The 14,473-nt window shown below is 28.2% G+C and overlaps 1 protein-coding gene across 20 annotated transcripts in view; it reads right to left on the bottom strand.

The window, feature by feature from the left end:
- CaMKII (Calcium/calmodulin-dependent protein kinase II) overlaps nt 1–14,473 on the bottom strand; it is a 131,072-nt gene that overhangs the window by 46,668 nt on the left and 69,931 nt on the right. For 14 of the 20 annotated variants that reach the window (XM_064359720.1, XM_064359723.1, XM_064359721.1 and 11 more), the window contains 3 exons: nt 12,589–12,683; nt 7,999–8,058; nt 7,839–7,868 (listed from right to left, as the gene is read on the bottom strand). In XM_064359720.1, coding sequence (XP_064215790.1) covers nt 7,839–7,868; nt 7,999–8,058; nt 12,589–12,683 — 185 coding nt within the window. Of the gene's footprint in view, nt 1–747; nt 772–7,838; nt 7,869–7,998; nt 8,059–12,588; nt 12,684–14,473 lie in introns of all 20 variants that reach the window. The other 6 variants (XM_015978454.2, XM_064359735.1, XM_015978463.2 and 3 more) reach the window with 2 other exon arrangements.

The raw sequence follows: 14,473 nt of genomic DNA, 5'->3' as shown, positions 1-14,473 counted from the left end.
TTAAGAAAATAGGGTCGATCCATTTGAAAAAAACTGAGTTAAACCGATTTTTGATAACCATTTAAAAAAAATCATACTAGCCTTGAATTTTGACTGTTGACAATTTTGAAAATTCTAGAAGGCTCTTTAAAACTTCGGTTATCGAATGCAAAAAAATATTTACTTATCACAAACGGTGCAAGGGCTGTGTTATTTTAAATAAACCCTTGTAAATTAAAATTTTAACAAAAAAATTGACACTTGTCAAAAACTATGACAGTTAAGTATCAACAACTTGAGTAAATTTTACTCAGTTTGAGAAGGTGAACTCAAAAATGCAATAAAAATATTTGGTTATTACTTAAAATTTGGCGCTAATTTCTCGTAGTTCCGGAAGCTCAGCCATTTTGAAAATAATCTAGTTAAACTCGAAATGGTCGATTTGGATCGTATACAAAATTTTAAAACTCTAGTTTTATTAGAAATTAAAACGTTTCTAATGTAGGTCCTAAAAAAGTCACCCTGTATGACAGCGTTTTTTCGTAATAGTCGTATATTCAAACAGATAAAATATAATTTTGTTGACTTTTATCTCAATATTTATGGTTTCCACATTTTACAGTATAAATCCTCAGCCTTGGATTATAATAATTTACAAACAAAATCCGTCTAAATGCAATAAAGTATATATATTTATTGCACTTTTTTATGAATCACTAATACACTAGTTGCTAATGACCACCATGAAGACAATGCAATAAAACTCACCAAGTTGAACATGTTCAGAGCTCACTGCATCGATAAAACAGAAAGAAATAATTAGTTCTATTTTCATTCAGCTTCCATACTTCCGTTTAAACGATGATATTAAAATACTGGTGGCAATTATTATCCTCTGTGATCTCTAAAAACTTATTAAAATAATGAAGATTGTCAGCGTTTAAGCTGAATGTGAAACAAAATAAATTGCTTTTACGACTAACACTTCTGAAATTAAATAACATGCAAGAATTTTAATACCCGTGTCAGTATGAATAATGAATTACTAAATGAAAAAAAAATGGAACAAATTCCGTATGATTTGTATAACAAAAGCAAGAGAAATTGTGCCTTTATGAACTGCCAAGACATACTGAAATAACGGCGTTCTAAAAAAGTCATCACGTTGTAAATTCCACTCATTTAAATTTATATTGTGGAATAAATACGCAATTCGCGAAAGAGAACTTATCAGTAAATGTAGCTCTCGGAATATTGCTTTTCTCGCCCATTGTAGCCATCCAGCCAAAAAAATTAATTTTGTAGAAAATTCGGGATTAGATTACGTAAATGTCCCATTATTTTGTTCAATTCTCTAAATAAATCGCAGTCAAAAATTCAATATTTTTCACAACAAATTTTAACCGAGATTTATGATCAAATTTCTTTTTTGCTGTATGCAGGGTGGTCCAGCACAGTTTCTGTCTTCTGTAGCTCAATCATTAGTAAAGTTACAATGTTGTTGACGTTATTTATAACCTAGGACGTATTTTAGGAAAATATTTTTGATTAAGTATACAGAGTGTGTCACAAAATATGATGTCATAATACATAATATTTTTTTAATGGCTTAGCTTCTTAAAGCATGTTCCCATTTTTTTAAGTGGTTTAGAGATTATTTTAAAAAAATAACAAATAAAAAAAGTCGGTTTTACACCTGCAGTTTAAAAAATAATAGAAACAGAACAGTGATTTTTTGATGAATTTATTATTGGATCCGTGTTGAACAATGTCTAACAGACTTAATAATTAATTTTTTAAAAAAATTTAGAGCCTTTTCTTTTGCAACCCCTGTTTGTTTTTTTATCATTCGATGCGGAATTAAATAACAAACATTTTTTGTTATCACAACCCTAACGTAAATCCTGACACATTTGGAGTTATTTGCTGAAAACTAATTCTGTCAATGACAAATGATTCGATGATTAGAAGTCGAACATGGTAAATGTTTTTGGCAAATAACTCCAAACGTGTTAAGATTTACGTTGGGGTTAAAAATTGTGCCTTTTTTAACTCTGCGTCGAATGAAATAAACAAAAAAAGGCTTTAAAATTTAAAAAGTTTGGAAATAAATTGTAAACACCCTATAGTAACTTAGATCAACCAAACTTAATTAGTAAGTCTGTTGGACCTTGTTCAACATGTACCTAGCAAAAGTGTCTTCAAAAAAGCACAGTTTTTATTTTTTTATTAATTTTTAAAACTAAAGATTTTTTTAGGTTTTTCATTTTTTTGTTAGTAACATTTCAAGCCTTCTTTTTAATATCTGAATCCTATTTTAAAACACGTTTCCCATAGTAACGGGTTTTCACTATTTTAAAACACTCTTCCGATAGCAACGTGTTTTAAATTAAAATGTCTCAACAAACAAATTTTGTATAACACTCAACACTCGCATACGCTCGTTGCATAACGACAGCCCTGGAACTTTAAGCTTGTGTTTTCGCTCTCGTATTATTAATCATAATAACTATTAACAGTAATCCCTGAACTGATTAAAAAAAAAACTTAAGACAGGTATTATTATTATTATGTAAGAAGTTAGAAACGCATATGAGCACAAAAAAATAATAGCATGCCATTAAATAAAATATAATATTTTGACGCCATCTTTTTTTTGGGACACTCTGTATATCAAAAAATATTTTCCTGAAATGTGTCCTAAAGTATAAATAATAAATCATACAAAAAATCAAAATCCAACTTAAATAATAACTGAGCTACTGAAGACGGGAGCTGAGTTGGACACCCTGTATTAAATTCAATGTAAAAAAACAAAACGAATTGTTTTAAACTTTAATAAATACGTGTTTAATCCATTTATATTGGTGCGTGCTTCAGCTGACAAAAACTAATGTTATTGCCGATATTTTTTGTTTAATTTAATTGGAAAAGTCGTTTTTAAATAATAAAATGTCAAAAAATGTGCCTCAAAATGCACGAACAAAGAAGTGTGATATTTTAGTAAAATCAGACACTGGTATTTGTCAAAAAGACATCTCGTAACACTAAAAAATAATTTTTAAAATTTTCTCAGATGAGATTTAATTAACTATTCCACTTACAATTTAATTTGTAAAGTTGCACTGAACAATAAAAAATTAGAGAAAAATACAACGAGACGTTAAACGAGTACACATGTTAACAGTTTGTCTATTTGCACTCAAACTCGTCCAGATACAGATTCCTGTCTGCATTCTTGCAGCTTGGCATGTCACAATTTTTGTGACAGGAACTAATTGTGTTTAGATTAGCGTTTGCATTATTCTTAGACATAGTGTAAGACAGTGTTTTCAACAGTGAACTATTTGCACAGCACTTTAATGAATGTGTAAAAGTGTTACATTTTATAATTGAGTCATTTAATGATCGCTCAAAAAAATACTATGAAGTTGTGATAATTTCCATCAACACATTATGTAACTTTGTTTAATAATATAATTCATTTATGGATTATAATATCAAAGTGTCACAATTAAAACTCTGCTCTAAATTTAGCATTGATTTTCTCTTATTAAAACAGCACCCACACGGCTAATTATTTTTGGTGAGTTTGAATTAACCAAACTTCACATGAAAGCTTTCGTAACAAAAATTGACCTACCGTTATACATGTTCGAAGTGCACCACTATACCAAACTAGTGAAGTTTATAAAGTAATGAACAGAAATATTGAGTATTACATTGTTACTAAAAGCACTAACAAGAAGTTGGGAACACGGCAAAGTTTATGTAAACACAAAAGCAACAACTCTGTTAACATAATTCCTCGTCTTCGTGATCCTTCACATTTTGCTACAAATGAGTAAATCTAATTGGACTTAGGTCGCAAGTTGCAAAACTGGATAAATCATGAGCTTCACTACTGACCGATATCAGTTCATACTCGTATTTTCAAATGCAATTTTAATATTTTTATACTTTCCGAAGCACAGTTTTACAAGCAAAAATCATTGCAGAAACTTAGAACTTCCTTCGTAATATAAGTTATAATTAAACTTTATAGCCTTCTTTGCGTGTAATCCCAATTGTAACAATTTGCACGATAGAAAAAACCTATCTAAAGAAATAGCTCAATTGATATTTGAATTTAATGAATTCATATAAAATGAATAATCAAGTGCTTTAATTTAATTAACAGAAAAATGTAATTTTGTATAAATGAGTTAAGAAGGGTTGATAGACCAAGAATATAACGACCCTACTCTCAAATTCCTAAAATCAATATTGCGTCGAGAGTTACCGTAATTTGATGACAGAAATTAATATCGAATGACATACGGGATAATTATTTACCCAAATAAGTACGTAATACGATATCAAAAAAATGAATGTATCGATTAAAATATTTAAAAAAAAATGTTAGGTGGAAAATAATGAGATGGAAACTAATAATAATTTTTTACCAGTATTTTATCGTACCACCTGGTTCCGTCCCTGTATTTATGACAAAGTTGAAGAATTTTTTTCAAATACAGGCTGTTCCTTAACAAACGTTATACCTGTACCTACGTTCAGACTTACTTTACCCACTTATTTTACCAACAAATAAAATTCCTTACTTTTACCGTATTTTGCTGGATCTCAAAAATTAATAATAATCAGTTAATCACACACGGTGTTTGTTAATAAATGTTTAATTTCATATAATAAAATATAGGGTGACCCAGAGGTGCGTGCAAACTCGATAACTTTTTTCTATGCGTGGGATCGATTTGATTTTTTTAAATACTTTGATTTGTAAAGTTATCTGGTTTATATGGTTATATGAATCTGAAGTTATAACGTTATTAAAAAAAATCTTAGACTAAGGACCGGTTTATAGAAGCCTTATTAGTTTAATCTGCTATTAAATGCGTGATTAATTGATTAATTGATCACGTGACCAAATTGAAGCAATTTGATTAGTCCATTCGCGTCGTTAACTTGTAACAACGAATTTAATTTTAACAGAGCTTTAACAGGCCGTTAGACTTAGTTGGGATTTTATACAGCCTGTATACAAACTGAAATATTTTTAGAATGTGCCTTATTGTGAGACCTATCGTTTGAAAAAAAAATCAAATCAATAACTTGCATAAACAAAAATTTATGGAGCTTACACACACCCACGGGTCACCCTGTATTAATGAGTTAAAAATGTTAATTCTAATAAAATTGAAATATGAAAATATTAATTAACTCATATTTTAATTTACAGTGTAAAAACGTTAAAATATTGTTGGTAAATTACATTTATTTCTTTTTTTTTGTATTTCGTTTTAAAGAAAACTTGATTGACATCACTGATTGTCTTATAATGACATAAGAAATTGTTGCAACGATTTAATAGTAGTATATTAATTGTACTGATTAATTATAAGGGATTGAAGAAAAGTTCTGAAAGAAATATTTAATAGCCAACATTGAGTTTTGTGAAACCATGAATTTTTGAGGTACCTGCAGCAAAAATATACTTTTATCAGACTCGACCTGTATACTTAAAAAAATAGGAGTTGTTGAAATCGAACATTTGCATACTCGTATACTGCGTTGCCAGATTTTTTCTATTTCAAAAATTTAAGCTTTAAAAAAATCGTACCAAAGCTACTCGTAATGTTAGTAAGTATGATTGGAGTTGGACAACATTTTTGGGACTCCTGTATTTATTTTTACCTTTATGTTGCCTGAACTGAAACCTGAGAAAATCATTTAGTATATTTTTTTATTGATTAAATTTAGTCAAGTTGTAAAGTGATTCGCCACACCCTGTATACAGGTCCCTAAAAAGTATGGATGCAGGTAAATATTATAAAAACTATTTATCAAAACTTATTGAAATTTGGTATGTGCTTAAAAGTATATAAATTCTATTGTTGCAGATGTTTATCAAATTTATATTTTTATATTTTTTATATTTTTTTATATTTGTTCTTAGAATGCAAGGCTAACTTGATATTTACTAAATGGCAAGGAGGGGAAAATTTAATATTTTTAAGAAGAGCACTTTTTTCCGAATTCTATGGTGTAACAGATACTTTATTTTAAAAGAAAGTTAAAAAAATTGAACCAGCAAAATTTTTTAAAATGTAAAATATAGTTAGCCTTGGAAATGTCTTTATCTATCGTTAATGAATATATGCCTTATTTTAAAAGGAATTTAAAAAAATTGAACCAACAAAATTTTGAAAAATGTAAAATCTAGTTAGCCTTGGCAATGTCTTTATCTGTCGTTAGTGAAGAATAAGTAAAAGTTATTAATAATTAATAATAAATAATAATACGAAATATATAATTTTTATGCTGCAAAAGATGTTTAAAATGATTTCCATTGACTTCTCGGCTTTCTGTCGCCATGACCAACGTACATTAGAATTTATTTACGCTCAGTTTCACTTTAGTGTACCATTGTTAAACTAATTATTGCTAATATACAAGTGGCAGATCGCTAATAACAGTATTTTCAAAGCTATAACTTAGTTTTATTTTTACAGAAATCTAGAATAAAATTTTAATTTTTTTATCTTTTAATAAAAATGAAGGTGGATAACATGTTACATCAATGAATTACAAAAAATGCTCTTTTAAAAATAATTAAATTAGTTTTTCGTACCATTAAAAAAAATCAAGTTAACCTTGTGTCATAAAATAAATGTACCTGTAGGTACAGTTAGTTTTCTATTTTGCAATAAATTTTTAGTACGCAGGCATTTTCAACGAAAACTTTTAACAACAAAAACATTTTTTAATAACAAGTCAAGATTTAAAAAAAAATGTAATCGAGACTTACGACTGGCCATCGAATCAACAATTGTTAAACGAACATTTTTGTACCTTGTTTCTCACAGTATTTTATAAAGTGTTTATTATAATGCAGATCCTGATTTATGATTGAAAATTCTTCTCTTTTAAATCATTTTCATTTAGGATTTTTTTTTGGTCTTTTTTGGTCGCTCTTTGAGTATTTACAAATTTTCATGACTAATTAATTGTGACTACAAACACTTTGTTTAAATTTTTTGGATAAGTTATGAAATAGCCTGATTAATATTCGTATTTATACAAATTGTTAATCTGTCGAGGATGTTGTGTATAGAATGTTAAACAGGTAATTCGAAAGTATGTACCTAAAAAAATGTCTGCTTCCACGTGTTCATTTGCCATTTTGATAACGAAACTTTTTCAATATCAAACTTTTAATTAAAGCAAAGGTTTACACACTGTTGACCAAGATATGAAAGTTGATACATACTCGTGTCATCAGTTTAGTTAAAAACTTTGTCAAGTTTACTTTTTAATAAAAAAAATGAAAGCTAAAAAAATCTGAAACTAGATATTATTAACTATGTTTCCATTTAATTATATTTTTTTGACAAATTAATAATAATAATAATTAATAATAAATAAATGCTCTTCTTCGTTAATTAAAACAGCAACAATTAATTCGTACCATTAAAAACTAATAATCACCTGTAAGAATGAGTAAAATAAAAAACCAGCCCGAAATTCTGAGACATTTACATTTACCAAGCAGAAGAAAGCATTTTATTAACATTAAAAGATAGAGAAGAAATGAAGAAAATGTCAAGACCCATTAAAATTTTGATTGTTATGACATAAAACTGCGCACTTTATCCTACATGCATTTTTAGATTTGTAAAAGAAAGTAGGATGCGTCTCAAAATTCACAACATCAAGATATTCGCAAACAGGTGATTTTAATAAAAACCGTGCAATGTTCAGATGATTCCTAAAAACAATTTCAAATTTAATAATTGCACACATGCGACACCTATAAAGTGATTAATTAACAATGAAAAAATGCCTAAAAGAACGGTTACCTAAAAGCTTGAGAACATCGGGATTGCAAACTATTTACAGTAAAAAAATAGACATACATTAATGTTCGCCCTATAGTCACCAGTTTGTCAAAATGGTAAATCAAAGATGATTACTAGTGAAGCCAATGACATGTAAATGTGTGGTAAATGTTCTTCTTACCTATGTTTGGATGCTGTAATTTCCTACAAATTCGGGCTTCTCTTTCTAACTTTTGGAAATCTGGAACAAATCGAATAATTAAAAACGTAATCGCTGGATAGAAATAAATTAGTAAATAATTTTCCGTGAGTTACATTTGAGAAAATTGTTTCCATCAGTTCTTTAAGAGCTTTTGAGTGTCTCCACATTTCGCTGAATTCATAATTAAGACGCTGAGTGAAATTTAAAAATAAGCAACTACCTCACGTTTTACGCCACAGTTAATTTACTCCAAGCATACCTTTTTAATACTCTCCACATTCTTTGTTATTATCTTCTTTTTATAAATTTATCGGTCATTACGTCTTTCAAAACGGGTATAAGGACAAACGATGTTGACTCTGCACAAATCGAGCCAATCAATATCCCTCTAGGAGATTTTAGTACTTGAGCTATATTACCCTATCGCTGATTTGATCATAAATTAAAAGCCCTTCAACCCAAACAGATTCAAAATGTAATTTGTAAATTTAGAGTTATAAAACTGGAACACACATTATTAAAGAAGCATTTTCCGTGGTTACTGCGCTGAATAAACCTGAAAAAATCTCAGCGTATAAATCACACTTGACATTATTGTTTTGTGCCATGGTTACCAGTCGATCAATTCAGATATCTTTAAAAATAACTCGTTTTCAATTTAATTTCATGTAAATTCACCCAATCTTCGTGTTTTTATTTAATTATTGATTAATTGAATGCGTACTAAAACAACACAGATTCGTTATTTGTATTTGCCCTTCGTTTTAAATTTTATTAACAACTAGCCCTAGGGCGGTAATTTATACAAATTATTATTTTTAAAAACTAGTAAGTAATAAATAACGCAACATCAAAAATAGTCGAATGAACAACAAGTTATTATCTACAGGCTGATCCAGCTCAGCTCGCGTCTTCTGTAGTTCGGTTATTAGTGTTATTACTTATTAATTGGACTTTTACAGGGTGACCCAAAAAAGTATGATGTTGTAATAATTCATTTTTTAATCGCATGCTATTATTTTTTTGTGCTGAACAGGATACGTTTTTAGTTTCTTACATGTCCCTAAAGTTTTTTTCAAATCTGTTCAGGGATTACTGTTAAAAAATTAAAACAAAAAAATGATTTTACATCTTTAGTTTTAAAAAATAATAAAAAATAGAAACAATGCTTTTTTGATGACATTATAACTAAGTACATGTTGAACAAGGTCTAACAGACTTATTAAATAAGTCTAATTGATCTGAGTTTCTACAGGGTGTTTATAATTTACTTCTAAACTTTTTAAACTGAGCCTTTTATTTTGCTTATTTCAAATGGTAACCCCTGTTTATTTTTATAACATTCGATGGAGATTCGATTAGAGAACGAACATTTTTTCATATACAATGTGTTCAAAAAAGTTGTTTCAAGTGGATGGTTTGTCTTGATTTATGTTTTATATTTCCGTGATTTTTGTTGTTCTGTATGCTTTCGTTATTCGGAAATAAAATTAACTAGACGCCCTCTGGTGATGACTTTTGAACTATGTCGAAAACAGTAAAGAAATTTTCGTAATGCCACATTTAACTGACATTTAATGAATTGTTCAACAATTTTGCGTGTATAGTGTTAATTGCTTACATTAGAGAGAATCACTTTAAAAATACGTGGTGGTAAATACTAGCGTTTACTTTGGTTCTGCGGTTTTTCGTGGTATAAAGTGTTTATTGTTGGAATTTGAAAGTGGATTAAAAGTGAAAAAGATTTAAATTTTCATTACAAAGTGTTATCAAACAGTTGTCTAATTAAAGACTATAAGTAATGGATCACAGCGAACATAAAGTTGGGCTCAAGAAACCAAGAAATTAGTGAAGTTTGTGAATTTTAGGTTAGAATTTTTCCACTGATAAGATCATGAAATACTTCGATAAATCAACAAAACTACAATTAAGATTAACAACTGCTAATACACTTAAACGTAAATTTTTAAATTTAAAAGAATTTTAATTAAATGATATGTGGCAACGTTGTCTAACAGTCGTGATCGCAATATAATTTGATCATTAAAATAAATAAAAATAAATTATTTCTAAAACGGTTTCCTAGGAAATAATTCCGAGTGTTAGCACATCTACAATTTGGGATTTTTTTGATGAATGTTATTTTTTTTAATCCAAAAACCTGCTAAAGTCTGATAGTAAATTTAAAAATAATTATTCATCGTTTAGGGAACCATTATTTAGTGTAAGAAAAAAACTAACAATTATAAAAATTTATAGAGACCGAACACATTCTTCCTTATATCTTCCAAACCGTATAAACTCCTAAATTAATTACAAATTAATACAAAATGATGAATCTCTAATAAGACATAACAAGCAGAATAAAATGAAATTTGCAAATCTGACCTGTCGTAACGTAAACAGTTTAATTTTTCATATTCTAATGACATATTTTTTTTCTTATTAAAAAACTCTTCTTTGTTATAATTTGTTATAAAGTACAACAAATTGATTTGTCATTTAGTTTTTCTTGAATTCTAAACAAACTGCAATCTCTATCAAATTTAATAGCAAATGACACAATTTTTTGATTTTCAAACAATATAGTCATTTTTGAAAAAAATCTAAAAGGTGAAAGATTTTTCGCTTTTTTTGTTAATAAAGTTAATAAATAAACCTGGAGATTGCACACTGTGGTTCTTCACCTTATCTAATTTAACAAACGTGGTTTTTAATGTCTTACAGTCAACCTTTAAAATTTTTGAAAATTATCAAAGCATCAAATGGTAGCGTAAATAATTCTCTATTGTTTAGACTATTAATTTATTTTTTACTCGAATAGAAATATTTATTTTTGCCTCGGCCATAAAACTTGGAACACCCCGTATTTTAGAATGTATCATTTGTAAATCAGAAAGCATAGTTTGTAGTTGTAAGTAAAAACTTTCTGAAAATACATTTAATATTTTTTAAATTTAATCTGATACATTAGGGTAGATCCCACACTTGTTCTAAACATTTTTTAGAATACTTGAAATGTCGTTAAAAAGTTGGTAGGTGGATTATAAGTCGATGAGCAACAAAAACAACACACCAAATTAAAAAATTTAAAACAGCTTCCTAAGAACAGTGATCAACATTCTACATGTCTCATACGTTTTCTGACAAAAAAATTCAAAAACTTTTTTGGAAAGAAAAAGTACAACGAATTTTATAATTCTTACATTTTGACCTAGATACCATTTTTCATTTAGGGCTTACGGTTTAAAGTTGAAGACAAAAATATTAACTACACTTTTTCCAATTGTATGGTTCAGAAAGTACCAATTGTACACACAATTCATCTCTATTAAAATTAATTTTACTGTTCTGAATTACAAATCATACATTCTTAAACACAATTGAATAATATCATACTTTTTGAAATAATTCTGATAGATAATAATGTACTACAAACATAGTGAATTGTAAATTATTGTAAAAACAATTAAGTGCAGAAGGAGCACAGATCGTATTTGGAAATAAGGATCATTAAAACCAATTGAATGCAATGATAATTTTATCGAAGAATGGTTACAAGTGCTGGCATATTTGACACTGTAACCTCAGAAGTTAACAACTTAAATAAACAACTGGTAATAATCATTATTACAAAACTTTATAGCTTTGTAGCTTTTTTGTGAACCAAGGTTTCAGTGATCGAAAATTTTCACACGTCATCCTACTCTCAACAATTGTATCCCAAGTATAAATAAAAAAAAGGCAACATCAAATGTACAACATATGATGTTGAACACTTATTTCTTGAATTATGGCAGAATTGTAAATTTCTTCCACGAAAAAGCTCCAACAAGGTACTGGTTTTCCTATCGGTTAAAAGTGTTTTAAAAAATCTTCAACGTTGATGAATTTTTTTAAAATTATTTTTTGAACAGCATGTGATATTTTGTTTCATAAATCAATCACTGAAAGAAAAATTCAAATAGGTTTTAAATATGAAATTCCTTTTTAATTTTTAATTCCTTTGATTTGATAAAAGATACTTGACTCTCTTTTTAAAAAAATACTGTTGAATTTGCTGACTAGCATGAAATAATATTAATTAATAATTTATATTCAAGTGAATTGTTCTAAAATATAAAGCTGAAAAAGAAAAACTAGGATACATTTGCAATGTTTCTTTGATCTTTTAAGTACGCCAATTATAACCACTCAAATTAAGTTTTTTACTGAAAGTCAGTTATTTAATACGGTTAGAAATTGGATTAACTTTGATTAACATTTCTCCAATAATAAGTTTATAATTGTGATTGATATGAAATATGAAAATTAATACTCATACTGAAGTAAGACGTTTCCGTGTTTTTGTACACACATAACACAACTTTTCAGCGCTATTTGTTTACCAGCAGTTGAAAATAGTTTTACTGCAAAGTACACACATATCACTCGAGTGCACTTCCCATTTAAAATTTTAACCCGGTAGCATCGAAATTGCTGTTTAGTATCTTTCTTGACGATTTATTTATTTTTGGAGTGGAACAAGGTTAACCGTTGTAAAGATGATGTCAAAAGTGATGATCTTACCTCTCGCTGATAATTTTTTTGTATTTATTATTTTGGCGGCGAATTCCAAGCCTGTTGATTTCTGAACACATCTTCTAACTACTGAAAAAGCTCCCCTGGAAAAGAAAACATTTATTAGAATTATACTGTAATTTAAAAGTGCATTGAACTAACCCAAAGACTTAAAAATAAAAGGCAATAAAAATGCTAGGTCAGCGAAAAATCGTCCATTTGAAACTTTTCCAGTTTCACCGAAAATGCAAAGTTTAAACTGTCTTCGGATATGTGACGGTTTAGCGTAGGGGTGAAATATGGCCAACCCCATTTGACACAAATTACAAACATGTGGTGAGATAACACATTTAATAAACATAACAAAACCATTCTGAAAATATTAGCCATCGTTATAAATAGCACTAAAGATGAAAATAGCAAAAGCGCTATTTCTATAGTAATGCGACCCTAACACTCTATTTATAGTGAATTCACCCAATTATTCGCGACACATACCGTTGGTCGCTGAACTACTCTTATGTAAACAAGTCTCCTTGTGTAATAATTGAAGCGGATATCAACATTGCTATAGAGCACTTATTTGTTCTCCTATCTGACACAAACTGAAATATTGGACTAGTTGCTGATTCAAATTGATTATCATTACTCCACCTGAATTGGCATTACCTGGGATAATCTGGTACCAGGCATGCAAGCGAGTAATCAGAGCTGCATCTTCATTAAGTTCAATATACAGTTAGAACAAAGTTCCTTATTTTTTTTAAGCAAAAGACCAATATTTAGAGGTTGTTTTACTTCTAAACTTCTAAAATATTTTAAGCAGGACTTAGTAGATTTAGTGAAAAACTATTAACATGTTCAATATCCATAACTCCGACTTAAGATTCACTGATTTAGTCATTTCATTTGCATTGAGCTAAGTTTTAACGATCTTTTACTTATAATTGCAGTTTCTATGTACGATAAATTAAATGAGCAGATCAGTTTTTGTAGAAAAGCTACAGTTCTTTTCTTTCATAATTTTAGATAGGCATACAGTAGTTCGTAAAAAGATGATTAAAGTTATGATCAAGAATTTGTTCTTTATTTCTTACTTTAATTTTTCTCTTTTTCTTCTTTTCTTTTCATTTCTTGTTTGTAACGCTACATTTGTATCACTATTATTAAAATTTTAATTCTTAGTTAGGCAGACAAAACTCTTCTGTTTCGTTTTTTGTCCAAAACCTCGACCATATCTCCAACAAATAAAAGCATAAAAAAGGAATTACTATACAAATTGCTATAATTTTATTATTAATAATTTTCCTGTATTTTGTTTTCAATCATGTCTTGTCCTCAAGCTTCGCCCAATAAAGACCAAATATAAATAAATAAGAGATTTAAAAGATATTTAAACGACGGTTTTTTAGTCGTAAACTGAAAAAAAATAACTAAAAGTTTAATTGTTGAATTTTAATTATAATCTTTTCAGATTTGCTGTGCTAATCTAACGTTTCCTTATAATTCAGATTTATACGATTCCTGCTTTAGAGTCCACCTTATACCTCCAAGATCACGAAAAGAAAGTAATAAAAGGTGATTAATGACTTTGCTTATCAAACTCATTTACCCCGAACCTAATTTTTAAAGGAAGTTGTAATGACTTCTTAATTTTTCTTCATAAATGCCATGATATCTCTTTAAAGAATGAACAAAAAAAAGATAAAACGAAAAAACACGAATCCAAATAAGAATAGCGATTTTTTGGTCAAAGTTTTTATTCTTGAAAATTGTAATAGGAACTAACACATAGATAATTTTTTAATCTTTTGAGTTAATAAAGTTTGTAATAATAATAATAATAATAATAATAATATATTATTACATATAGAAATACATTATATTAACAATT

Source organism: Tribolium castaneum, chromosome 1 (assembly GCF_031307605.1).
Source record: "Tribolium castaneum strain GA2 chromosome 1, icTriCast1.1, whole genome shotgun sequence".
NCBI lineage: Eukaryota > Metazoa > Arthropoda > Insecta > Coleoptera > Tenebrionidae > Tribolium > Tribolium castaneum.
The sequence above is the reverse complement of the archived record's forward strand: the minus strand, read 5'-3'. Positions and strand labels throughout refer to the sequence as shown.